Raw genomic sequence first — 25779 nt, 5'->3', positions numbered from 1 at the left:
GACTACCTGTATATTGTCTAATTCATTGTGTAGCCTCTATTTGAGGCTATACCATACACTAACCAATATACTGTGGGCACTGGGCAGCGAGTCCATAATCAGTCAATTGATGGATAGCTCTGCCCTACAAAGGCAAAGTGCAGTATCTGCATTTTTTTTGACCAATCAAAAGCGTGGCATATTCTCTTCAATCTGGTAGAATTTGATAATGGTACTGCTAAAATTTCCAGAGTTATTGGGCTTTTTATTTTGCTGTCATCCAAAAAAGCACAGTGAAACTAAGGCAAAGTGCAGTATCTGCCATAAAACTGTAAAACCTGGTCACAAAATCTGCCATAATTCAGCCATTTAATTCAGTCCACCTTTATCTAAGCAATTATAGACTTGGTAGTTATTCATAATTTGATGTTTAAAGGGACAACAATGAGTTTCTATTTGGTTATAAAAAAGTCTCACGTTAATGTGGATGAATTACCCACACTTGTTAATGGGCCCATTTTCGATAAATATATCACTTTGTCTCTATGGTTATTTTGTTATTATTAGTGGTGGTGGAAATGCTGGGCGAGCCGACCAGCGTTTCTTTACTTTTGGTTTTGCGGCAAGTCATGAGAATAACGCCGCCGAATCGCCGTTTATGGTGGGAACTACGACGGTATGTGATCGTCTTCCAACCTCTGACTTTAATTCTTGATGAATGAAAACATGAGTCTGTCTTGCGCCGGTCAAAGAATTTCACGGTGCGCGGAGGCTCATAAATGTAGTGTGAAAACACATTGCTTTTCCAAAACTCCTCGTTGTCCCAATGAAAAACACAAAAAGCAGTTTTTCTCAGTTTGGCATTTTTACAGATACTGCGCTTTGCCTTTGTAGGGCAGAGCTAATGTCTCATCCACACACTTAATATTGTCTGCACATAGAAGGTTCGGTGCATGATACCACTCAAACATGAAGTGCATTTATCATCAGATATAAGCTTATGAAGAATTGTTAGTATGTATCTTGCAGGGATGAGGTTAGTGAACATAGTCAACTGAATGAGCCATGCTACATTCATAAGTGCCCTGCCCTGAACCATGTATTATGCAATTCAGCAGCTATAATAAACACTAACAACTATTGGGAGGGAGGTCATAGCAAACTTGTGTGTGTGTGTGTGTAAAACCAGACAGTGGAGAGGGCCTTTAAGGCCACTGCAGCTAATTGCCAGTTATCTAAGGATACGATGCCCGAGCAGTGGTTTATTTTAAAGTGGAGCAAATGGCAGGATTGTCACACCTTCTGGCTCTATTCAGATGGCAATGAAAGAGTGTATCATTTTAAGTTTCCAAGGGAATTACAGAAGATCATTTCAGTATACATCAGCTTGACTCTTTGTCTTGTTACTCCTTCATTGATTTGTTCAATCCATTTTAATTTAACTTTTTTTGCCATCCTGATGTGTCAGCTAGTGTGCTCTGGGTTTATTCTTTTCTGAGGGCAACAATTTCAGCTGGATTTATTTCATAGTCTAGGTGATGCTTTCAGGAGGAAATATCAAAAACTACTACAATGATTCCTTGGCTGTGCTTATTTAACACCAAATGACTGTCATTCACACACACACACACACACACACACACACACACACACACACACACACACACACACACACACACACACACACACACACACACACACACACACACACACACACATACACACATAAGTGCACCCACACGGAGCAGCACAGATGAGCCTTTTACTTTGGGGTAGCGATAAAGATTAGTTCTGGTTAAAGAGGATGAGAGCGAACAGAAACCAGCACATCACCTACTCAAACCTTTTGTTGGAGTTTTTCCGCTGGTGTATTACACCTGAAACTTCATCCCTAAGATTAGTGGAAAGCGACCTAGATCCCTGCCGGGTCTGGTTATGTACTTAGTGAGAGGGCAGCATTATCCAGAAGGAATCATGTGAAAAGGGAATGATGGTGTCAACATATTTTTAGTTGTAAAATTTTGCAAAGGAACTTTTTTTTTTGGTGAAATCCCCAAAACTACCGAGCTGACGGACCACGACTGCAGACACTGTCAGGATGTCATTGTTTTTTTAATTAATATTATTATTATTGATCACCCAACAACAGGGGTGCAGATCCGATGCCAGGATTGGGGGGGACACAAAAGTGTTTTTTTTTTTTTTTTGCCCATATGCAACTCATACCATGTTGCCATAAATCACAACTCCGCAGAGTCTCGGCATATCATTCAAAACGTACTGCACAGTCCTAAACAGCCAACAGCACATATCACTGCTGTTATATTAGTAAATTATCATTTAAAGGGTCTTGGACATGTAATGTCTACTCACGTTCTTATCTTTCGCCTCCCACCGACCCTCCCAGATCCCCAATTCTTCTCACCATCTTCATTTTATCCCAGTGTATGGAACTTTATGCATGATTCAGTGATATGGATGAAAATCAAATATGAAGCCCTAAGATTGAGGGGGTCGTTTTTTTTAAAGCATGCTGATATCATCAGCGTCTGTGTAAGAAACTACCCGTTCATTTGCATCGTAGTGGAGGAGACCAGAGATGGGATGTGGAGTCAGAAATATTTTTGTCAAACATTATTTGTTCCACCATTTTAATCATTTCTTTTTAGATATGAAGAATGTGAAGTCTGAAAATACAATTGTATTTGTATTGTATTGTAACAACATGTCCCCCCCGTCCCCCCCGGAATCTGCACCCATGCCCAACAAGATCTTATGATTGATTGGTGATTATTTCAGCCTATTCTATCTGGGAGAGGCTGTCAGACAACAAAAAACAAAATCAACTAGTCTCATCCAACATAAATCACAGCAGAGATTGTTTCCTTCTGAACTTTATTTGTATCCATTTAGAAGTATATAAGTATCATTTTTAAGAGCCATGGTTGACAGTTGACATCATTTATGTAATCAGAACAGAGTGGTCAGGGTGAACATAGTTATCGCTGCCAAGGAGCCAGGTACATTCATCAAACCTCAATATGCATTAAACAGCATTGGTTTCAAAAACACAACAAGTGGAATTTGGAACCAAGGAAATATATTGAATCTTTATTCATCTCCTGCCATCATGGTGTACCCACTGTTAAACAGCTCATCATAAACGTCTTCTCTATCAGGCAATCTCCACCTGCCAGCATGAGGTTGTCACTTTCTAGCTGGAGCTGTGTGACTCACTTTACATTTATTGTATATAAAAAAAACCTTATAAAACTGTATTAAACAAAAGACAGACATTACAGTGGGAGAACAGTTCCATTATAGTGTGATTTAGTGTTTCTGTCTCTGAACACCACTTAAATGATGTGTTGGCTTTATTATGTGGATAAAGAACGTAGTATAATCCAGTTTCATATGACGTAGTTATGCCCATCATCTAATTTGATGAATGAATTGGAAGATGATGATGAAGATCAAGATAATCCCTCACAATGAAAGAGAGATTTACAGTCATGTTTTGTCAAGTTGCATTAAATGAAACCATACATTTTATATTTTAACACACAATATCAGGTTGAATAAATGGAGTGGGATTAAATGGGCAAGGACAAAATCAGCTCACCCAACAGTGTGTGAGGAGAGAAACACTAACCACAAGTAGGCCTAGATATTGAATCCCAATGTCTGGTGTCTGCTTCTATCCATCATTTCATATAACACTCATTTGGCAGCGGTCCGAGGATTCCTTTCTACGAGTAAATCTTTTTGGGGAGTTTGTAGTCCCATATTTGTTCCCAAAATGTTTGAATCTATCCACCCATCTATTTTCTTTATCCACTTATACTGCCCATGGGGATTTGTTGGGGATGGGAGATGGATCCTACCTCTGAACCCAGGGAAGCACATTGGACTGGTTGCTAGTTAATCACTGAACTACGACACACATTCACACTTTTGTATTTCTTTTTTCCACCAGAGATGCAGGTGTCTGTACTGTGGAAGAAAACCTGTTTCACCCTGTACTTGGGATTTGCGATCTTACCGATTGGCTTTTTTTTTTTCTTAGGTCCAGTGGAGAACGTCCAGCTACTAGCTCCCTTTGTGGTCATAAGAAACAAGGAGGTGAACATCACAGCAGTGGTCTTACCCAGTCACCCACGCACTGTCACATATTTCTGGTGGCTAGGCAACAATACTGAGGTAAGTCCTCCAGGATTAGACTCATTTATAGCCTACATTGACTTATTACCTTTGTATCGCTTTCTGCGTTGGCTTTTATATGTACAGCTTTGCAAAGCACAACCAGATAGATATAAATGGGTATCAAAGCTAAGAAAAGAAAGAAACATAAGCTAATTGTTAGAGTAGCATGAACTGAATAATAGTAGTTCATTGCTGCACCGTGCTTCATCCATGATTTATTTCTTGTTATTTTCTCTTCATCAGCCTGTTAATTAGACATTTGACTCATATATTTCTAAATCAATAACTTTTTAAGACTGGTGATGTCAATTTAAAGCGAAAAGATGGATTCCCATGAATGTTTGAACAGATATTCATGTTCCCGGGAGGATGAAGCCCACGCTCCCCTGCTGTTTAGAAAAAGAAGACTGTTGAATAAAATCTGGTGGAGAGTATTTATGTCATGTGCTTGGTAAATGTGTAACCTGTACCTTAATTTCTTTATGTGTAGCCAGTGGTAACATTGGATGGGAGTATCTCATACACCTTCCCCAGCGAGGGAATGCATACAATCACAGTGCAAGTGGCTGCAGCCAACAGCATACTGCAGGATACCAAGACCATAGCAGTCAAAGGTCAGTGTTTGTTTTCTGATGCTCTAAGAGCTGATAAGAAATCTGTCACATTGACATTGGCACTTTTTGGCTTATCATATTTTAAAATAACACAGTCATCTGAAAACAGTTAAAGGGATATGCCAACAATTTTCTTTGTGTGTCTTACCTCACTCCTGAGTCCATGACAAATGGATAGACACCATCCTTTCCACTGTCCGTGCAGTTGTTACTGCACTGTGCGTGCAGTAACAAGGGAGATACGGGCAGAGCTGGCGTACCGCTAATTAGCTTAGCTCAAACGCTGGAAGTGCATAGGTAGTGGTAGCCTGCCTCCTACCCGAGCCGAAATCAGCAGTCAGAAGCTGATTTCATTTTCGCTCTAAACTCTGTAAATAAATCACTTTATCTACATTTCAAACATTTTTAGGTGAGAAAGTAGCCGTTTAGATCAGCAGTGTGTCGTTAATTTGTCTAAATACCAGCTGTTTACAATTTTGTTCGGACAAATTTGGCGCTACTCAAGCTAGCGCACTTGCGGTTACTTTCACAAAATAAAACACCCGTTGCCCTTTACATAAAGAAAACCATGATTATAGAATTTGTGCTTTTACTTTGAAATAGGAAGCTAACCTACCCTCGATGTAGCTAGCTTGAACCAAAATAAACCGTCTTTGCTTGAACCCTCCGTTTTGACCGATCTCGTCCCCCGACCAGAATTTGCCCGCTCAAGATGCCTTACCGGAGAGTTTTGTCAGCTCTGAGACGAAGATCGGCCCGCCGGTTTCCGTTTAGAGTTGCTGAAGAGTTTCTCTGATGACTTTAGGTGGAGGCAGGCTAACACTACCTATACACTTCCAGTGTTTGAGCTAAGCTAATTACAAGCGATACGGGCTCTCCCTTGTTACTGCATGCACAGTTGAAAGAATGGTGTCTATCTGCTTGTCATGGACTTGGGAGTGAGGCAAGACATGAAATTTTTTTTTTGGTGTATCCCTTTAAATACATCAGAACACAACATTTCCCTGTTGTTGTGTGTTGTTATATTCTATCATTCTTGTAAAATGTATTTGACTTAACATACCGTTCAAAAATTTGAAATGAAAAAGATCCACCAGTACAGTTATTGATTGTAAAAGCCATGATTTATTACTGGTGGATGGGTTTGCATCTGGTACATTTAGCCAAAGGAATTGAAGCAGGGGATATGAGGAAGTCTTTTTTTTCCATCAAGTGTTAACTACCTGAAATTCAGCTTGAGCAAAATGACAGTTGGTACAGCTCCCTAAGAATAACGCCTCTGGATCTGAGTGAATTAATGGCTGATTCTCTCCCCGACTCTCCTCGACAGAATTCTTCAAATCTCTACTTTTATCTTTCTCCCCTAATCTGGATGAGTTCAACCCTGACATACCGGAGTGGAGACAGGACGTGGGGAGAGTAATTAAGAGAGCGGTGCTCCAAGTGAGTGATTTTTTATTTCCTCTGTCCCTCTGCCTCACTTCCTTCCACCCTTCTTTTCTCCCACTTCTTTCTTTCTCTCTCGCCTTGCTATCTCTCAATTATTTCCTATACCCCAATTGCCTTTGCTGCCCAATACTCTGGGCCCATTGGTGCGGGAAGAAGAGAATGCCTCGGGCCACCCTGATATTCATCGTCAGACAGGTGTGAAGGTGCCTCTGCTTTGCTTTCCTCCCAGGATGCCTTCATGAGCACTGATTTCTTCATTTCAAAAGTCAAAGTCAAAACTTGAAGCGTGATAGCGACCTGCTAGTGATGATACCTGTCACTGTGTCTAAAGTCTGCATGTGTGTGTGTGCGTGTGTGTTTGTGCACTTAAATGTAGGAGGGGTGGAGGAGCTCTAAGTGTGTGTGGGAAGTTCAGCCATTATTGTTAAGTGCTACTCATCTCCTCATTCACAGCTCATGAATAGCGGACTGAATTTAGTGGTGCTGTGCTTCGGTCATCTTCCCAACATTTGGAGTGTTGGAGCTGCAGCTGGTTGCTTTTTTCGAGAAACATTTCAATGAGTGAAGTGGATCTCATGCATAACCTGGATAACCCAGACTGACCCCCATGCTTTTCAGCTAATTTACCTCTCCCTGGGTCGTAATGTCATTTAAAGTAAAAGGCTTGTGTACGTTACTGATCGCAGGAGTCAAAGATAATTGGAAACTGAAATGTTCTGAGTGTTTATTCAGTTACGTTTGTTTATTATTTGGATGGAATCATGTGGATGTGACTAAAATGTTGGGTAACACTTTAGATTAGGGAACACATAGTCACCATTAACTAGGTGCCTATTAATATGCATATAAGTAGCTTACTAGCTCCTTATTAGTAATTATTAAACACGTACTGTATTAACACCTTATTCTACATAGCCTTATTCTACCTCTATTACACCATGAATTAAGATTTTTCCTAACTCCTAATTATCACTTATTCATTGTAAATGAATGCATTGTTGTTTCTGAATAATGATGTGAATAACCAGTGGGTTATTGGGGCCTTGTACAGGGGCAGTAGCACAAGAACAGTAATTCTTCCTTTATTACTCTGAATTAGTATAGCATTAATGCATTAATTTACAATGAATAAGCAATAATTAGGAGTTAATATCAGGAAAAATCTTAATTCATGGTGTAATAGTATTCTGCATAAGGCTATGCAGAATAAGGTGCTAATATGCTTAATAATTACTAATAAGGAGTGAGTAAGCTACTTATATGCATATTAATAAGCACCTAGTTAATGGTGAATATGTGTTCCCTAATCTAAAGTGTTACCATGTTGGGTTCTTCAAAACAATGACTGGGCCCACAGTGCATGGACTGTGCCTGTTATATGGTTTGATGGTAAGGTGCCGTTTTATCAGTGCAAGTGCTTTTATTTTGACAGTAAGACAGTTTCCATCTGCCTCTGTGATGCAGTGTCAGCTTCCTGCTGTTTATGTCATATTACAGCTGGCAAAAACAATGTGGGATTAACAACTGGACAAAGTGGACAACTGCCCTGAGGCCCTGGATCTCCACTGCTCCTCTGTGTTTACAGTGTGGCAAATATGTTTGTGGTAATTTGGTAAATCAGACGTTTCAATACTGTCTGCAGCAGATGAAGTGAAAAGAGAGGGGTATACATGCTGTTGTAGCAGGCTCTCAGTTGAAATCTAATTTTAAAACAGGTACTATTTCAAATTATATTTTGATTACATGGTGCATATTCCTAAATTAATTAGTACTCAAAAAAAGATGTTCACATTTTGTATGCCTCTGCGCCAGAGACAGGCATGACTAAAGGCCTAATGTTTTCAGATGGTCTGCCTGACCTATTCTAAGTGTCATGGCTTGAATTACTACTTGACCTTGTGTGAACTGAGCAGAATGTAAAGGACAAAGGTCATGGTCACAGTGACCTCACAAGACAAAACAAATATGTGTGCCCATAAGTCAAGCATTAGTCAAGCAACTAACTATCTAATGAGTTACGATTATTTGTACCTGGTTAAAGGAGCCTCATAGTTTCTCATTAATAAAATGATCCACTTACAAATTTTAGTAGCGGAATACGAAGACGATGTGAGAATCAGACCAGTGAACAACAGGCCAATGATATCTGTGAACAGTGGGACAAAGAATGGGCCAGCAGTTGAAGGCATGCCTATCTGAATGTTTAAGTCCTACAGAAAAGACCCACCAGCTGAAAACATCTCCATTAGAACTTTTCCTAACAGTGTGATGGCATATGTCATATCAACTCCTGCTTATAAGATACTGTAGAATAGGAGGCGGTCCGTAAGAGACCAATAAGAGCGCATTTACTTGTCCTCCACAACATGCTTTGAAAACTTGGGAATGTCTTTTCAGAGCCATTATGAAAATAAGGAACTATTACCACAAGCAGAACCTCGTAATATGAGCAGCTAAATATTATTTTGAGTCATTTCAGTTTTGCTGTATCCTTTAATCAAGGACAGAAAACAAATTATGAATGATTATTATATGCAAACTGTATAAAATTAGTTGTAAGTAATCCCATTTAATTGTATGAAATTAGTGATCAGTCGATTTTTGCCCTCAGCATGTTCATTTGCATCTTTATTAATCGCTACATCAAATTATAGACCTCAACACCCAGCCTGGGCCTGAGGGGAGGGGAGGAAATCTACTTTCAGGCTCAGACAGATCACCTAACGCATGGCCATGCTACTGCCATGAAATGACCCTTTACTTTTTTGGTTGGTTTATTTTCAATGAAACGCTTCCATACTGAGTTGTTTTGTCTTCACTATGTTTCTCCCTGCGTTGTGCCATGATGCACAAGTTCTTCTTTGTTGTGACGATGCATCAGCTCTAAAATCCCACGTCCACAAATTTTGTAATCAACAAGTATGTTGACTGGTATACCGAAGTGTCACTTTGGTGTGTTTCCATCTATTCACATAACGTTGTTATTGTGTGATATCAGCTTCTCTTTATGTAAAGCTCATACAGATGCTGTGGATCTGTGTGTATGAGGTGGAAGATGACACAAGGTACATGCCCAGAGTAAAGTGAGGACAGTCCTATGTTCATTATGGTTTTGTTTGTTTCAGGTTTACATAGTTAACAGTTCCCCAGCCAACACTCTCACATCCAATAACAGCTCAAACTCACAGAGTTTACAATGTTCAAACTCCCCAATTATAGCTCTCTTGAAGCTATCAAGCTATCGTCTCCTTATTGCTTCCCCAAAGGCACAGAGATACTTTACTTAGTAAATCATACAGTAAGTGTTATATTCTCATCTTTACACATGACTAGAATAAACTTTAGATTTTATATTATTCCTCTTATAATAATAGTCTGGATTTCATATACAGTAGTAGCATTTATTTGATGAATACATTTCTGATAATTAGCATTGGTTTAAATAACCGAAGGTGCTAAGTGTTATGCAATGGTGGTATAAAAAATATCCTTGAAACAAAATGCTGGCAGCATTGCTCAATAAGAACATCAGTGTAATTGGTCCTTAGGCCACATTTTTGGTCCAGAATGAGATATCTGAAGACCTTTGTGTGGATTGCTAATTTGATACACACACCACACTCATACACACAAGAGGAGATACCCCGTCATGTTCTACATCAGATGTTATAGATCCCCAGAGGATGGATCCTGTTGACTGGTTCTCTCAGCCAGACCTGGAGGTACAGTATGTTGTTTCCAGGTTGTCTGCTTCCTGTGGACATGATATCTCAGTGACACCTTGGCATGGGGACATGGGGGGAAAAAATTGATGGGGGGTGGGGGAAAAAAAGGATGAAGTTTCTCGAGATCCCAATAAACTTTTCTCGAGATCCTGCAAATAAACGGTGGAGCAGTGCAGTGGTAACGTCCAAAATATCTCTGACCGTTTATTTTTGTAAAGAAATCATCACAACAAGGAAAAAGTGTTTGTTTCTGTGGCGGGGAGAGCAGGCGCTCTGCGATCGGATAGTAATGTCTTTCCAGGATGTGTCAGAGTTAGACTATCTGAGGTGAGTGACTACTGTACATGCAAAAACACAAAAGGCACGTTTCCACTGCAGGAACTTGGGGGTAATTTTACGGGGTCAGCCCCGTTGGTGCGTGTCTCCACTGCAGGAACCTCCCCCACAGGGCCGCTTACAGGAACCTTTACGGGGCCGAACGGAGTCCCTGCCTGGGGGTAGGTACTCAGATCGGCCCTGAAGAAGTCCCGGTGGGGCTTGAGATTTACTCTGTGCTGATTGGTCAGACTCAAAGCAGGATGTCACATTAAGAGAAAGCCCCAAAATAAGCGGCATTTTTAAAACCCCACGTTACTAAAAACGGCCGGAAAAAAGAGAGAATAACTCATTAAAAGACGAGAGTAGCAGTAGGCCTGGTAAAAAATAAAAATAAAAAAAAAGAGAGAGAGAGAGAAATACGTATTGCGGGATTACGTGACGATCAAGACGGCAGAAAATTAAAAAAAACAACAACAACAGATGGCAGAAAACAAGAAGAAGAAGAAGAGCAGTAAAAAAAAAAAAAACCACTGCACAACTGTCGCACATCGCCATAAGAGCCCGGTGGGTTCCTGTCTGCAGTGGAGACACGGCCACAGAGAGGGCCGAGTGAGAGGACGGCTCCTGTAGAAGTTCCTACCCCCTCCTTTTACCAGGAACTCCTGCAGTGGAAACACGGCTCAAGTTTATACTGTTTATACTGTACACTATACAGTATGAGTTCAGTGGTGTGTCATAAGGATTCCAGTCATGTACCATAGGTACTTGATTGTTTTTGGAGTGTTTGTTGTGGTTGAAAGAATTGCCCCCATAGGTAAACGTTGTCACTATCCCTAGCGCCGTCTAGCCATGGTGTAACTCTGGTTTGCCTGCATCAATTTTAGTCGTGTTTTTTGCTCCCCCCAACACTGGGTGACCATCATGAAAACGGTTTAGGGGTCAAAAATTACCGGAATTCTCCTTTAAGGATGATTACATGCTGTTGGCAAAAGGTCAATGGTCAGGGTTGTGATGAACATGTAACAATGATCCCAGTACTGCTACGTGGTTAAAGGTCAGCTTCACTTGTCTTCCAGATCATACAGTTTTGTAAACTTATGACCTGGAGGGTCTGGATGCATTGTTTAGTTTTGTGTTGGTTGTTTTTTTTTTTTTCATAACTTCTGCTGTCACCCTTTTCACCCACTCAACCACCCATTTTCTCATTGCTAATCATACCCATGGCTATCATTTGTCCACATCTTTTCTTCTAAAGTAGTGACTTCTGTGCTTTAAAACTGATGTGCCTTGGTTGTCCCCACTCCACTTGTCCTTTCTGGCCACGAAGCAAACATAAAAACATCCCAAGCTTTAAAATTAAGAATGATCACCGCCCAGGCCCTGCTTCCTGTCCTTATGTGACATGGCTCAGGGCTTAAAATGCTTTTCTTTTTTTAGTGTTACAAACAAACATTATCTTGGCTATGCCTCTTTATCAAAGGAAAAATAAGCTTTTAATATCCTTGAAAACTGAGACAAAGCAAGAAAAACATTTACCCATTTGTTCTAGTTTATACGCTTCAAGGGAACAATGCACTTAATTAATTTGATGTAAAATGTTCTTGGTGAAGTTGTCCTGCTCTTATTGATGAATGCAAGAATGTGTCCAAACAATCTATCACTAGAAAAAAAAAGAAGATTATCAACATTTTTAGACTCCCTCCTGTTCTGTCATGCCTGAAACTAACAAGTTTGAAACGTTATTGTATATATTTGACTATATTTTTGGCAAACTATTTTCTGGCCCATTTTTTTCTGTGTTGTGACAAACTCAGTAGCAGCATATTGTTCTGCTTTACAGAATCCTACCTCTACTCCCCTTCCCTTTAAATTTCTAAGTTTAAGAAAGAACATCATTTATCCAGCTTGTTTCCTCTCTCACACATAAATGGACACATTGTGGACCTTGTTTTTTCACGCAGTCTAAATATAGTAAATGTGTGTGAAAGATGTGTGTGATCGTAGCTGTGTATTCTCTGACCTCAACTGGATCCTCTGCTCCTGAAAATCAGGGTCCAAAGTTGGATGATTAATCTGGCTGTTGCTGCCTGTATGTGTACTAATTGGATTTAATGACACAGACGTTTTTAGCTATTCTACTGTCTGTTTTAAGGTTAGAGCTGTTGGAGCAAACATCGCTCCATTGACTTTTTACAACTCTGCCTGTGGTTTGCTTCCTTCTCATACTTTGTCATCCTTTAAACATGTGACATCAGCAAATAAAACTCTTCTGTTTTCCAACTGATGTCCTCTCTACTGCGCTTCGTAAATGCTATTTGATTCTAGAGGAAGGGCTTACTGCCATATAGAAAATAAAATGATTATTCCCTCCATTTCTTTCTGTCATCAACCATGACTGAGGGAACCACTATTCCTACATTGTAGCTGCTCTGGAAGTCCAAGATGCATTGGAAAATGCCGTGTCTGGGTTATAAATGTGAATCAAATAGACTCAGGTCGTCACCAGCCAGGCAGCAGATTTCAAAAATTGACAAAATGTCAAAAAATTCTGTTAACAAGACAAAAATCTAATAATACATAAACTGCATCTTGACAATAATAACAAACAACAAACAATAAGGATTTTGCTTCATAAGAGAAACTTATGTTTAGAAATGCCACTCTTACATTGACTCCAATTGTTCCCATGAGAGCAGAATTCAAAATGTTCTCAAAAATTTAGTTTTTATGATAAAATTCTTATATTTGGCAAACTTCATCAACCATGACTCTAAAACATTGTCTTTTTTTCAGCACTGCCCTGTAGGCTCAATTTTTCAAGTATCAAAAAGCCGGGGATGGTCTGAAGATGCAGTGTAGCAGTATTAAAGTATACATTTCGGTGAAAGTTGCAAAACTGTAACACATACAGTTGGTTTGGTAGGAATTTTCAAAGTTTTTAATTTTTTGAAATAAAAATGGCAGCAACTTCAATTTGTTTGACAGGTTTTGGTCAACAGCATTCCACACAAACCGTATCAAGCCTCTACTATGATGTCAGCTGATTCTAAGGAGGCAGTTTCAGTTTTGTTGGATCTATCATCTGCTGTTGCTACTGTTGACCATAATATCACGGTTAACAAACTAAAATGAAACTATGCCTTTGGGATTATCAAGTGTTTTTGTTTGTTCATCACAGACAAAGGTAAAAAAGAAAACTTTATTTTGTCTGTGCTAAACGAACAAGAACACTTGGTTTACAGGCTATTAATTAAATAATTAACTGCTTGACCAACATCAAACAGTGGTTAAGTGACAACTACTTGCAGCTGAACTGAAGACAGAAACACTAATTATCGCCCCTGAAAGCAGAATTCCTCAGATTGAGCAACTCCTATGTGCTTCAGGAGTTTAGATGTTGTTCTTGGTTCCTGGTGTCCTTAGGTCTCTTCTTGTGCTTCTGTATTATTATTAAGTCAGTATAAGGTCCTATATGAATTCATTTTACTTGACTTACTTACCTCTCCACTGTCGACAGTAAATGAAAATATATTAACAATTAATTAACCATTAATTATAGATTCTGAAACTGATACATTAAAAAATATATTTCATTTATATTGAGAAATGTTATTTCTGAGTCATGTGCCATTATCAGCAACATAAGTTATTTATTTCCAGGTACAACAACACCCAAAGGCCTTTGTGCTCTAAAAATTCTTATTGTGACACTGAAGGTTTAATGGCCCTGCTCCTAAAAATGATAAATTCATGGCCTGAACTGAAATGCATCAAACTATTGAAGATGGAGATGCTGCTTTTCTACCTTGAGGGCTGAATGTATATAAATCCAGTCAGCATCAGGGACTCACAGCCAATTATATCCTGAGTGAGAGTTTGAGTACATAATCAAGCTCTCTTAGGACTAAAAAGTAACTTCTCAAGAAGCATGATATTGACATGTAAAGATCTGCTGTGGACGTGTGTTTGAAATTAAAGCGTAGTGATTACACTTGAAATGAAATGTGCTATGGATAAAAGCGTTCAGCCTTGCCTGACTGTAGTGTGTGTGATCTGTAGCCTGTGAGCTGGTTCAGACAGTCAGACTATACTCACATGCTCTTCTCAATGGAACATCAACTGTGTCCATCACATCTGTTTCTAACAACTCTAGTTTCTCTTAGAAGATGTCACGATTGCTGTTTCTCTTTTTTGCCTAAGTGCATGTGACTGCTTTGCTGTGACATCAAAAAGTTACAAAAGTCCTGACAGCTGGTTTTAAGGTTCACTTTCTCAATCCGGGTTGTGTGTATTACTCTATCAGAGTGACAGCCTTTGATATTTTTGCAGTATTAATATAGATCATGGACCTGCTGTGATCAAGGAAAACATGGAAATCTTTTACAATGATCCACAGGTTATGACAAGGCCGTAATTACCCCCCCCCCCCCCCCCCCCCCATTATTCAGATATGCTCAAAATGTCCCCCCTAATGTATAGCTAGCTGATTAAAAAATAAAAATTAAAAAGTATCCCATGTGTTAGCAAATGTACCGTACTTTCCGGACTATAGAGCGTACCTGGGTATAAGCCGCACCAGCTAAATTTTAAAAGAAAATACATAGGCCGCACTTGAATATAAGCCTCAGGTTTTCACGTTGTAACATGAGATATTTACACAGAAAGACAGTAGGGAACTGTGACAGTCTGCTCCTTTTCCGCTGTTTCAGTTACACTCCTCTCGCCCATGTGCATTTGTTTACAACAAAGCCGGCGAAAAATCAAGAAATGGAGCGGTGGATAACGTTACATAACATATACAATGTTACGGCGTGTGTGTTTTATGTAGTCTTAACCGTCATAAACAAAAGATTACGGGGTACGGAGGGCGTTTGTATGCGGTGTGCAGAGACGGGAGCTGGGACACCGGGGCGGGGAAAAATGGTGGCAGCTTATAGTGCGTTATATACAATCAGTGGCGCCGCCAGCTGGAATCCTGTACGCACCATGCGTACAATTTTTTTCATAGGTGAAAAAAAAAGACGCAATTTAGTTTATTTTGAGGGGGTGTGATAAAGACGCTTGTTGTTTGTAACAGGTTAAACGTGCTCAGTTCATTGATTGTTAAACCAATCACTGGAAGCCTACCGTAAAAGCCAGTGATTGTCGTTTACATCATGTCATCTGTCACTTTTTGATTTCTGGCGCCTATTACACTACCGCTATGTGATGATTACGCCCGGTCCAGTATAGAAATGTCAAAAAGACAGTTGAGCCTTTTCCAGGCATTTGGAAAAAAAAAGTGATCCAAACCCACGATCACAAACACGCAGCAGAGCAGCGATAATGAAGGTCTCTCCTCTCTAGCTCCAAACTCATTCGTCTGCACCGCGATTATGGACTCATAGGTGCCGATTCCAGGTTGAGCACCCACTGGGGGAGCACACCACCAGTTGCGCATTTCTCCATCAGCTGTGTGTCTGTGGGTATGTGTAGCCCGTATGTGTGTGTAGCCTGTGTGAATGTATGTGTTAATCTCTCACGCGCTCTGTTAAGATGAATAAACACAAATCGCTGCAGAGCGCGAGCCTGGCACAGAGGTGCGCGCTCTGGCTCATCTGGCACAATCTAACGGCATTAACGGCACCGAAAGGAAACTGGCTCCGCTCCGCGGCTATTTCGCATCCGACGTCTATGTTAAGCACACGTTGTTATTGATATTGTAGCGTCCGAGCCGACGTACAACAACATAACACAAACTTATCTGACAGCTCTCACTTCTTCCTCTGCTCCTCCTCACTCACACACACAGGTCTTCCTCACACTCACCCCGGCCCCTCAGTTTCTCATCCAACCACCCTACCTGCCCGTACACATTCACAGTCAGTCAGAAATCACACAACTTAAACATCATAACAACAACATTACTGCGGGGTCGCAACAATATTTTCAGTTGTGCAGTATATTAATGAGCGACAAGTCCCATTGCTACGTGGCATGATAAGCACACCAGTGTTTGTAGAGCCTGGTGTGAGATCCCCCCGCCCAACCCCCCGAAAATTTTTTTGGTTGTAGCCTATTTGCCGTTTCTGTGCGTACATTGAAATTGAATCCTGGCCGCGCCACTGTATACAATATAGGAAAAATATAGAAGGAGAGAGATTTGGTCCCCCCCAATGTTGACTCCATGGTTAGGCCTTGGGTTATGATGTTCTGACTTAAAGCAGAAGTAAGCGATCCGGTGGTTTTGGCTAACTTCCTGTCAGCCGATGGAGTTAGCAGTCCCCGCCCTCGTCCCTACGTCACCACATTCACGTGCATCCCTTGGCTGCACACACAGAGAGGACCGCCCCTTTATGCCGTTCTCTCTCTTCATTGGATAAAGGTTGTAGGATACAAGGAAAGTTTTCTGTGAGTGACTGACAGACCCGTGTGTCAGACCAAACACTCTACAGTATGTAAGTGATTGCTGTTGGAAGATAGAACTATTTAAGACTTATATTAACACAAACATTCCGCTTACTTCTGCTTTAACTTGATACTATGACTTTATGGGTACATGTTTTTAATTTGAAGCTATGTAACAATCACCTGTCACAATGAGCTAACTGAAGAAGCCTATATTTCTGTCTTGCTGCAGGTGTCTGACTTCCCGGAGGAGCGGTTCCTAGTAGCTGTGTTTCCAGGAGTTCCAACAGCAGCTGAGCTCTTCTTGTTACCTCACAAGAACCAATCAGAGGGCAAGAAAAAGAGTGAGGAGGAGCTTGAGCAGGTTCGGGGGCCTATGAAAAGATTCTCTCTCACAAATTAAAATGAAATCTTATCAAACAGAATTATTCCTCCTGCTAAACACCTTGTTGTAACTGTCTTACAGGTGTCTGATGTTATTGTGAGTGCACTAAACCAAAATCTGGTGGAGTTCGAGCTGAAGCCTGGTGTCAGGGTCATTGTATACAACACTCAGTTAACACTGGGTAAGAATCTTTTGTTATCAACCATAAAATAACTTGCTTAAAGGGACATTGTGTAACTTCTCCTGTTATCTATTCACAAAAAATTGATTATTTAGTTCAAAAGTCTGTTTTTCATTAACCAGTAATCCCCACCATCAACAAAGTGAAGTGTTCCTTTCAGCTCTGAATGAGCCGTTCATATCATTCATATCTCCATGGAGCGGGTAAGCTCGGTGCTGGCTGCCATGTGGTGTCTCCATGTTTTTACGTTCAGTGGCAGCGTGACGGTAGGAAACCACGGAAACTCAGCGGAGACACCGGAGCTGTCGGCTCAGGTCGAGTAGCCTCGTAAACCAGCCTCTGGCCTCATCCCCCTTGTAAGCGTTTGGCCTGAAACCCTCAGAAGGCCGGGCCAATCAGCGTCGCTGCTCAGATTTCTGTGATTGACACAGCACGTTGGCCAATCAGGGACCGACTGGTGCAAAGCCCCGTCACTACACTGCGCGACTCTTACCACGGCGGAGCTATCTAGCAGTAGCAGCCTAAAAACAGCAGCAAGGGAAGTTCTTACTACATCCATTACAGCAATTAAACAAGAGCAAGAGTCGGCGCTTGTTGAGTTTCTCGAAGGAAAAGACGTTTTCGCTGTTCTTCCAACTGGATTTGGCAAAAGTTTGATATACCAACTTGCTGATTGGCTGAATCGGTTGTCTGTCAACGCTACTACTCCCGCCCACCCCAAACACTCACAGGGGGGATGAGGCCAGACTCTCCCTCAGAAATGAAATGCATTTCCGGGAGAGGCTGGTTTACGAGGCTACAGGTCGAAGTGGTGTCTGTGAAAAGTCACCGCGGTAACGCAGTGAGGAGGAATGGAGCGTTACACTGATGCTGCATTCACCTGCAGTTGGGCAGACGGCCGTCGCTAACAAACCAGATGTCATTTTAATCACCGGTAAAGTGTGGGTCAGGTAAACAATACGACATCACCATGACAACATATTGTCACGTGTATTGTTTTGCCTCGTGCTGACGGACCACTTGTTTACATAGAGGCTTGTTTATGTCGTTACTGCAGCGGCTGTCGTCCGTCTGCCGTCTGCCCAATTTCACGTGAATGCAGCATGAAAAATACGACCGAGTTGCTTGCGATCTACAACCGCAACGCTAGAAGGGAGTAATTCCTACACAATGTACCTTTAATTATCCCCTTACATTTTTTTGTTTTCATTTTGAAGCAAACTGTCATAACAGTGTTTTGATAACAAGAATCTCTTCTTTGGTTCAACATTTAAAATTCCTGTAATGCTGCTGCCATCCAGGCAAAGGAACACAGGGGAATATGGGAGGGGTTTGATTATAAGTGGATCTCCTTGAGACGAGGGATCTTTTATGCCTGCCATCAAAAACTGAACATCTGTTCTATTTCTTTTACCGCCATCCAACCACAAAATGAGTGTTACACTGAGTATAATTATGTTGATTATTTAGTCCTTGAGAAAGAACACTGAGCAATCTAAGGGTAGGAGTCATTCTCAACTGCAGGAAATGGGAAGGTGGGATGACATTCACAACCCTCAAAAATGTAGCTACTCCTGCATAATAACAAATTGCTGTTATAAGTATCAAATCAACGCTAGATTCATTGAGCCACGTTGATTGTAAAAAGCCCGGCTGCTCTGGGAAATGTTTTTTTTAACAGGCTCAGGCTTTGGTAGTCCTCAGCAACTCCTGTGCTTCCACTGCTGGACAGATCTTACAGTGTACTCATTGCTTGGCTGGTTTTATTAGACACATGGGTCTCTGGAGACACAGCCAGAAGTTGTCTGTAGCTTGAAGTGCTAGGTATTAACGGCTCTGTGACGTTCTGTGGTGTGCTGCACTCTAATGACATTGGAGGTGTACCCGGTTGGATCCCTCTTCATATTTCACCTCCCACGAAAAGGTCTAAAAAGCCTTCAAGCTGCTGGAGAAAGGTCAGCTGCATGCATGCCTTCATCCGTGGGCTGAAGGGCTCAGGAGCAGCACAGCAACAGAGGGAAAAGCAATGCGACTTTCCATCAGTGACAGACATCAATGCACTCTTCAAAAATAATGAGAGGGATTTAATTTAACTTAATGAGCAAAACTATGTACTGTGATGTTAATCATATTAATACTAAGTAGTATAAGTATTTATATCTATGCTAAATCAGAATCAACTGGACATGCTCAGCGTTTATTATGCTTTTCACAGAGCATGACTGGATGTTAACTGTAATTGTACCATGCAGTGCACCTACAGTATGTGGAAGCATCTGCATTCAATATGTTTCTTCTCGAATTCAGCATTTTCCTTTAATTTGTCACATGAGAAAAAACAGCAGTAAATGTACCAGATCAAAGTCATGTATTTGTAATACTGGAAATCTCTCACTTTACTTTGATGCTGCCTACAATATTTAAGGATCATTATAACCACCTACATCTGGCACATATACACAGTTCCACCAGGGGGTTCCACCAGCTTCACTTTTCATGTTTCATTTATTATAAAGAGTAATGTACTTTGAGTTACATGATTCTATATGCAATTGTACCAGATTTAGCCAAATTCTAACACATACGCTTCACCCACTGTATTTGTTATGTTGGGACAGTGGATGTTCCTGTATGTTCATGTGCAACATTTATTTAAATGGTATTCTTTTTTATGTTGGTGGATGTAAATTTGTCATTGAACAAAACACACACGATTAGACAAGAATGTTAAAGGAGAATTCATTTTTGACCCCTAAATCATTGTCCATTGGTCACCCAGTGTTGGCGGGAGCAAAAAATGTGACTAAAATTGATGCAGGCAAACTGGAGTTACACCATGGCTACCCGGCGCTAGAGATAGCCACAACGCTAACCTATGGGGGCAATTTTTTCAACCACAACAAACACTCAAAAAACAATCAAATATCTATGGTACATGACTGGAATCCTTATGACACACCACTGAACTCATACTGTATAGTGTACAGTATAAACAGTATAAACTTTGTGTTTTTGCATGTAGTCACTCACCTCAGACAGCTGAACTCTGAAACCTCCTGGAAAGACATTACTATCTGATCACAGAGCGCCTGCTCTCCCCGCCACAGAAACAAACACTTTTTCCTTGTGATGATTTCTTTACAAAAATAAACGGTCGAGCAGTGCAGTGGTAATGTCCAAAATATCTCTGACCGTTTATTTTAGTAAAGAAATCATCACAACAAGGAAAAAGTGTTTGTTTCTGTGGCGGGGAGAGCAGGCGCTCTGTGATCAGATAGTAATGTCTTTCCAGGACGTTTCAGAGTTAGACTGTCTTGATTACATGCAAAAACACAAAGTTTATACTGTTTATACTGTACACTATATGAGTTCAGTGGTGTGTCATAAGGATTCCAGTCATGTACCATAGATATTTGATTGTTTTTTGATTGTTTGTTGTGGTCAAAACAATTGCCCCCATAGGTTAGCGTTGTGGCTATCCCTAGCGCCGTCTAGCCATGGTGTAACTCCGGTTTGCCTGCATCAATTTTCGCGTTTTTTTCCTCCTTTAAAGAACATGTAACAGCTGCAGCAATCCCCCTCCTCTCTCCCACTCCCACAGCTCCCTTGGTGGACTCCAACCCCCGACACAGCAGCTCGGCCATGCTGATGCTCCTATCGGTGGTGTTCCTGGGCCTGGCCGTGTTCCTTATCTACAAATTCAAGAGGCACTACAGCTTTGTGGTTACTTGCACCTGCTGCACATGCAGTACACTCATATAGAACCATATACAGTATCTATTACAATATCCTCCATTATTGATGATGCCAGATTGGCCACAGTCTGGACCAATCAATTACAGTTATGTTTGGAAACCTGATTTGACAAGTCCCACTAGACGTTGTAGACATACTTCTAGTACTGCAAGGCATGAGGCACTCTCTCTCACACACACATACACACACACACACATACTAATCGGTGATAAAATGCAGAGAAAAGGACCATTAAATGGTTTAATATGCGGGTGCCGTGCCTTGGCTGTTATTTGCAGAATAAATTATTCATACTCAAAATGATTCTCTTGAAAAGTCGGAGGGAAATGGAAAAGCTGTCATTAATTATGGATATGAAATTTTTCCCATTAGTCTAAAGAGGATGCATTTTTCAAGAAGTCTCACAGTTGACAAAACAGAGCAATTAATAACCAAAATGAATAGTAATTGGAAATAAATTGGTTAGTGACTAAATAAAGATGTACTGTATATTGGATGTTGTAAATGTAGATGGGAAAAGATACCAATGCTACTGTAATTTGCCTATAAATTAGTTAGTGAAGTATGATTATAGTCATCGCAACTTTGAAAGAGCTTATCGGCATCGACATTTTGCCTTCACTGTAAGAAAGAATTAATATATTATGAATATATAATTCCTTTAAAATGTTGCTAGAATCACAAGATGGTTTTCTGATACTGCTCTTTTTTCAAATCTTTAGAAAAATACCTTGGATCAACATATATGCTGAGGTGAACCAGGAGAAGGAGCAGGAGATGATCGGCTCAGTGGGCCAGGGCGACAGCACGCCTAAAATCACTCTGAGTGAGTTCTCCACATCCAAGGAACTCATGGAAAAGGAACTGGATTCCAGGGTCAAAAGTACGTATGGATGCAAAATGTTTCCCTGACAATATTTCTGTCAAGTGCAGAGACAGTTTCATGAAAGAGATTCTAGTTTCCTGATCAAAGACAGGATTTGTTTCTTTGTGATGGAGATAAAACTCGTCCTGCTAATGCACAGAATTAATATGTGCAGATTCAGCTCCAGACACACTGTTGGCATACTATTGAATTTGAATTATGTTTTAAATAGAGAATTGGCAACTTGATCTCCTTTTGGCATGTTTTAATTATTCCTAGAAGAGGAAAGTAGTGGGAGCCACAGAGTAGAGACATTAACCATATTCACGAATAGATTATAGCAAGACCTGCAGCACTGAGGACAATGAATAATTAATTAAATCAACATTATTTAAGTATGCAGCCTAAGGATTGAATAGGCCAGCAGGAACACAGTGGCACTGGCCTTAATCACTTTTCTCTTTGGTCACAACATGACTTATTTAAAAAAGAATATTTCAATCCAGTACAGACGCAGCAGGTTTTCAGAAGCAAATAGAAGCAGAGTCCTGCTTCCTCTCACCTTACTTGACACAGCAGTGCCAGTCGGAATCAGCTCATATCCAGTGTGGCCTCCGCAAGTCTCGGGTTCATTCACCTCTGTGATGGTTTTCGAAATAGACAAAGCTCCCGTAGTTTCACACTTTAAGAGAGCAAACTGATTCTGACCAGATATTGAAATTCCAAGACCGGGAAACACATGTGGCGCATCAAACCCATGAGGATTCTGCTTTGTTCATCCGAGTGTCCATCATTAGTGTGAAATTTATTTATACAGATGTATTTATACAGACTTGCATGGATGTCATTATCATTTGCATAAAACCTGTTTTCCTCCACAAAGCTGACTGAGCATGTAATGAAATCATGTTGCAACTTGACTTGATTGGTTGGTGAAGGAGGTCATGACTGATACTCTCTAAGACAAAATAATCATAACTGCTAAACAAGGTGCTGCACTGAGATGATAGAATGACTCCACTTTAATGTAATGTAAAATAATCATTATAAAACAGAAAGGTGAAATCCGGTAATCTGATTGGTTGTTAACTAGATATAATGAGTGTATACCACGGCTACTATTCTAAAGATTTATCACAGCATATCACTCTGCGTCAGGGAAGTATGAATGGAAATGTGTTGTCATGTTGTATCCATGAGGGGTGGGACTATTTTTTTTTTATAGTGGGGCTATTTTATTAGATAATATGTATTTCTGATAAAAAAAAAAATAGGCTACATGCTTTGTGTCGGGCCGAAGAACGCCCCTTAGCTGTGGTATAAACCACAGCCTGTTGTGATGTATTGCTTAATTATAAAACGGAAAGGTGAAATCCGGCAATCTGATTGGTTGTTAGCCGTGGTATAATGAGCATATACCACGGCTACTATTCTAAAGCCTTATCACAGCATAGGCTATCACTCCGCGTCAGGCATTATACGACTGAATGGAAGTTGTTGTCATGTATCCATGACAACGGACTGTTGCAGTCCGTAGCAAAAGACAGTTGATGTGTTTACGATGTTAAAAAATGGACTAAAGTAGTTGAATTCACATGTTTAAGGTTGACTTTCACCTCCGGGGAGGGTTAACAATGGTAGAGGGGACTGAGCAGTGACTTTCACCTGAAAAAACAGCAGAGGAAAAGACCAGATGCAGAGCTACTTGGAGCTAACGTCTGGAGAGGTGGGACTATTTTTTCCACAGTGAGGCTATTTTATTGGATAATATGTATTTCTGGTTGAATAAAACTAGGCTACATGAAATTGATTACGTATCCCTCTTTCATATTGCCTTTATTGGTAACCGTTTTATAAAAGCAATATATCACTCCAGTCCATGGTATATGCTCATATATAGGCTATATTGCTTAAAGCAGCAGTAAGTGATCCCGTCGTTTTGGCTAACTTCTGTCAGCCGATGGAGTTAGCAGTCTCCGCCCTCGTCATGGATCTATTGGTCCTCGTCCCTACGTCACCACATTCACGTGCATCCCTTGGCTGCACACACAGAGAGGACCGCCCCTTTATGCCGTTCTCTCTCCTCATTGGATAAAGGTTGTAGGATACAAGGAAAGTTTTCTCCTCGGCTTACAGCAGAGCAGAGTGACTGACAGACCCGTGTTTCAGACCAAACACTCTATATAAGTGATTGCTGTCGGAAGACACAACTATTTAAGACTTATATTAACACAAACATTCCGCTTACTTCTGCTTTAATTATAATACATTTGCAAAACACAGTGGAAAACCAGAATAGAAACAGTTCTGTACTTCAGCCTTTATGTGCCCACATACAAAAGGAAAAAAGACAGGATTTAAATATAGCAGCAGTAGAAGAGGATCTGAGAGCGCAGAATGAATTATCTCACCATCTTAGGTCGACAATGGCACATTTCCTTTATTTCCATCAGTGAAATGGTATGGGATGATATTTTTATGAGTGTGATACATGTTGCTGTCTGGTTTCACACTGTTCCACTGTCAAGGGTTTGTAGCAGAACGTCTGTGCCAACACAGAACACACAACATACACAGGAAGAATTGTAAACAGAACATTTGATTGCTCACAAGAGAACTCTCTTAGGGCAACAGAAAATCATTGGACTTCTTGATAATTCATTAATCATTGTGTTTTATATGTATTTGTTTGTTTTTCAAGCCAAACACATGTCAAAATCACAGTTGATAATATTTTCCTCTGATGATTAGCCAGAAAACAGCTGGAGGCACTAGAAGCAGATCCTAAAATAAATAATAATAATCAATGCTTGTGCAAAAGAGACAAAGATATTCAAATATTTACTCCCTGATCTCCGCAGAACCTCCAAAATATGATGCTTTCCATAATGTGACTCAGACCCCTTCTCTAAAGTTCAAGCTACCCCTAATAATATCATGTAGGTATCCTGTCAGAAGTCTTTCTGTTTTGTACACTATTTACTCCAATAAAGACAACATTTAAAAACCAAAATTAGCTGTGAAAATAATACGTGTAATAATTATGTGCCTGTTCATTAAATTCAAAGGTAGCTATCATAACAGAAGACACATTTTCAGAATGGTTCACTTTCTACTCTCAGTGGTATTTCACAGCTCCACAGCCTTTGATTAGCATGTTGGAACCTTAGTAATTAACACTGTGTCAATATCAAAGAAGTTTTTTTGTTTTACTAACAGTGCTTGTGTTTCTTCTTTTGTCTCTTAGGGGGAGTTGGAAACGCATGCGAGAGCACAAGGGAGATTCCAAACTGTACTAGTGTGTGAAGCTGGATAAGGCAACAAGTTTCTGTACAGAGCAAAGTGTTACAATGTTGGGGGTTCTCTTTTTCTGTTTTGTAATTCTCAACACAACTGATGTTAATAGTTTTCTAAGGGACCTCATTTATACAGACTTGCATGGATGTCTCGTTCAACAACATCCATGCACTAAATGTCAACTTACTCAATGAGATTATTGTAATTACTGGCAAAACTTACTCAGTTTTGTGGATGTATAAGCTACATAACAACATTCATTTACAGAGTGAAATATCTTTCGTCGAAAACCTATGAAGAGTTATGTAAATTTCCTAAAGAGTTTGCTTTGAAAATCATTTCTGCCTATATATAGACTATACTGTCTGAGTCTTCAATCAAACAGGGAATATTATTGAAATGTACAATATCATCATCTGTTCTGTTCAATGTATATATTATTACTTTCTACATGCTCGTAGTCTGAGTACCATGGCAATGACAGAAGATCTCACAATGGTCTGTTTTTTTGAAAGTGTGTTTAAAAGTCAAACATTACTTAAAGAAATCAACTTTGTTTCGCTAAGGTCCTTGACTTGTGCATGTAGTTACTGAGGACACGATTTCTGTGTTGTAGATAG

The 25779-nt window shown here is 40.3% G+C and overlaps 1 protein-coding gene across 1 annotated transcript in view; it reads left to right on the top strand.

The window, feature by feature from the left end:
- The window catches only part of sorcs3a (sortilin related VPS10 domain containing receptor 3a), a gene marked incomplete at both ends in the record, with an annotated part of 303702 nt that extends 278534 nt beyond the window's left edge, over positions 1 to 25168 (top strand). The window contains 8 exons of the mRNA XM_083980334.1: positions 4046 to 4179; positions 4673 to 4796; positions 6127 to 6239; positions 16908 to 17039; positions 17142 to 17241; positions 20843 to 20948; positions 21720 to 21880; positions 25110 to 25168. Of these exons, the coding sequence (XP_083836460.1) occupies positions 4046 to 4179; positions 4673 to 4796; positions 6127 to 6239; positions 16908 to 17039; positions 17142 to 17241; positions 20843 to 20948; positions 21720 to 21880; positions 25110 to 25168 (929 nt within the window). The remainder of the gene's footprint in view (positions 1 to 4045; positions 4180 to 4672; positions 4797 to 6126; positions 6240 to 16907; positions 17040 to 17141; positions 17242 to 20842; positions 20949 to 21719; positions 21881 to 25109) is intronic.
- Positions 25169 to 25779: the final 611 nt, after the last annotated feature.

Source organism: Trachurus trachurus (genome assembly GCF_905171665.1).
Source record: "Trachurus trachurus genome assembly, chromosome: 1".
In the NCBI taxonomy this organism is placed as follows: domain Eukaryota; kingdom Metazoa; phylum Chordata; class Actinopteri; order Carangiformes; family Carangidae; genus Trachurus; species Trachurus trachurus.
This window is presented reverse-complemented; position numbering and strand designations above follow the sequence as displayed.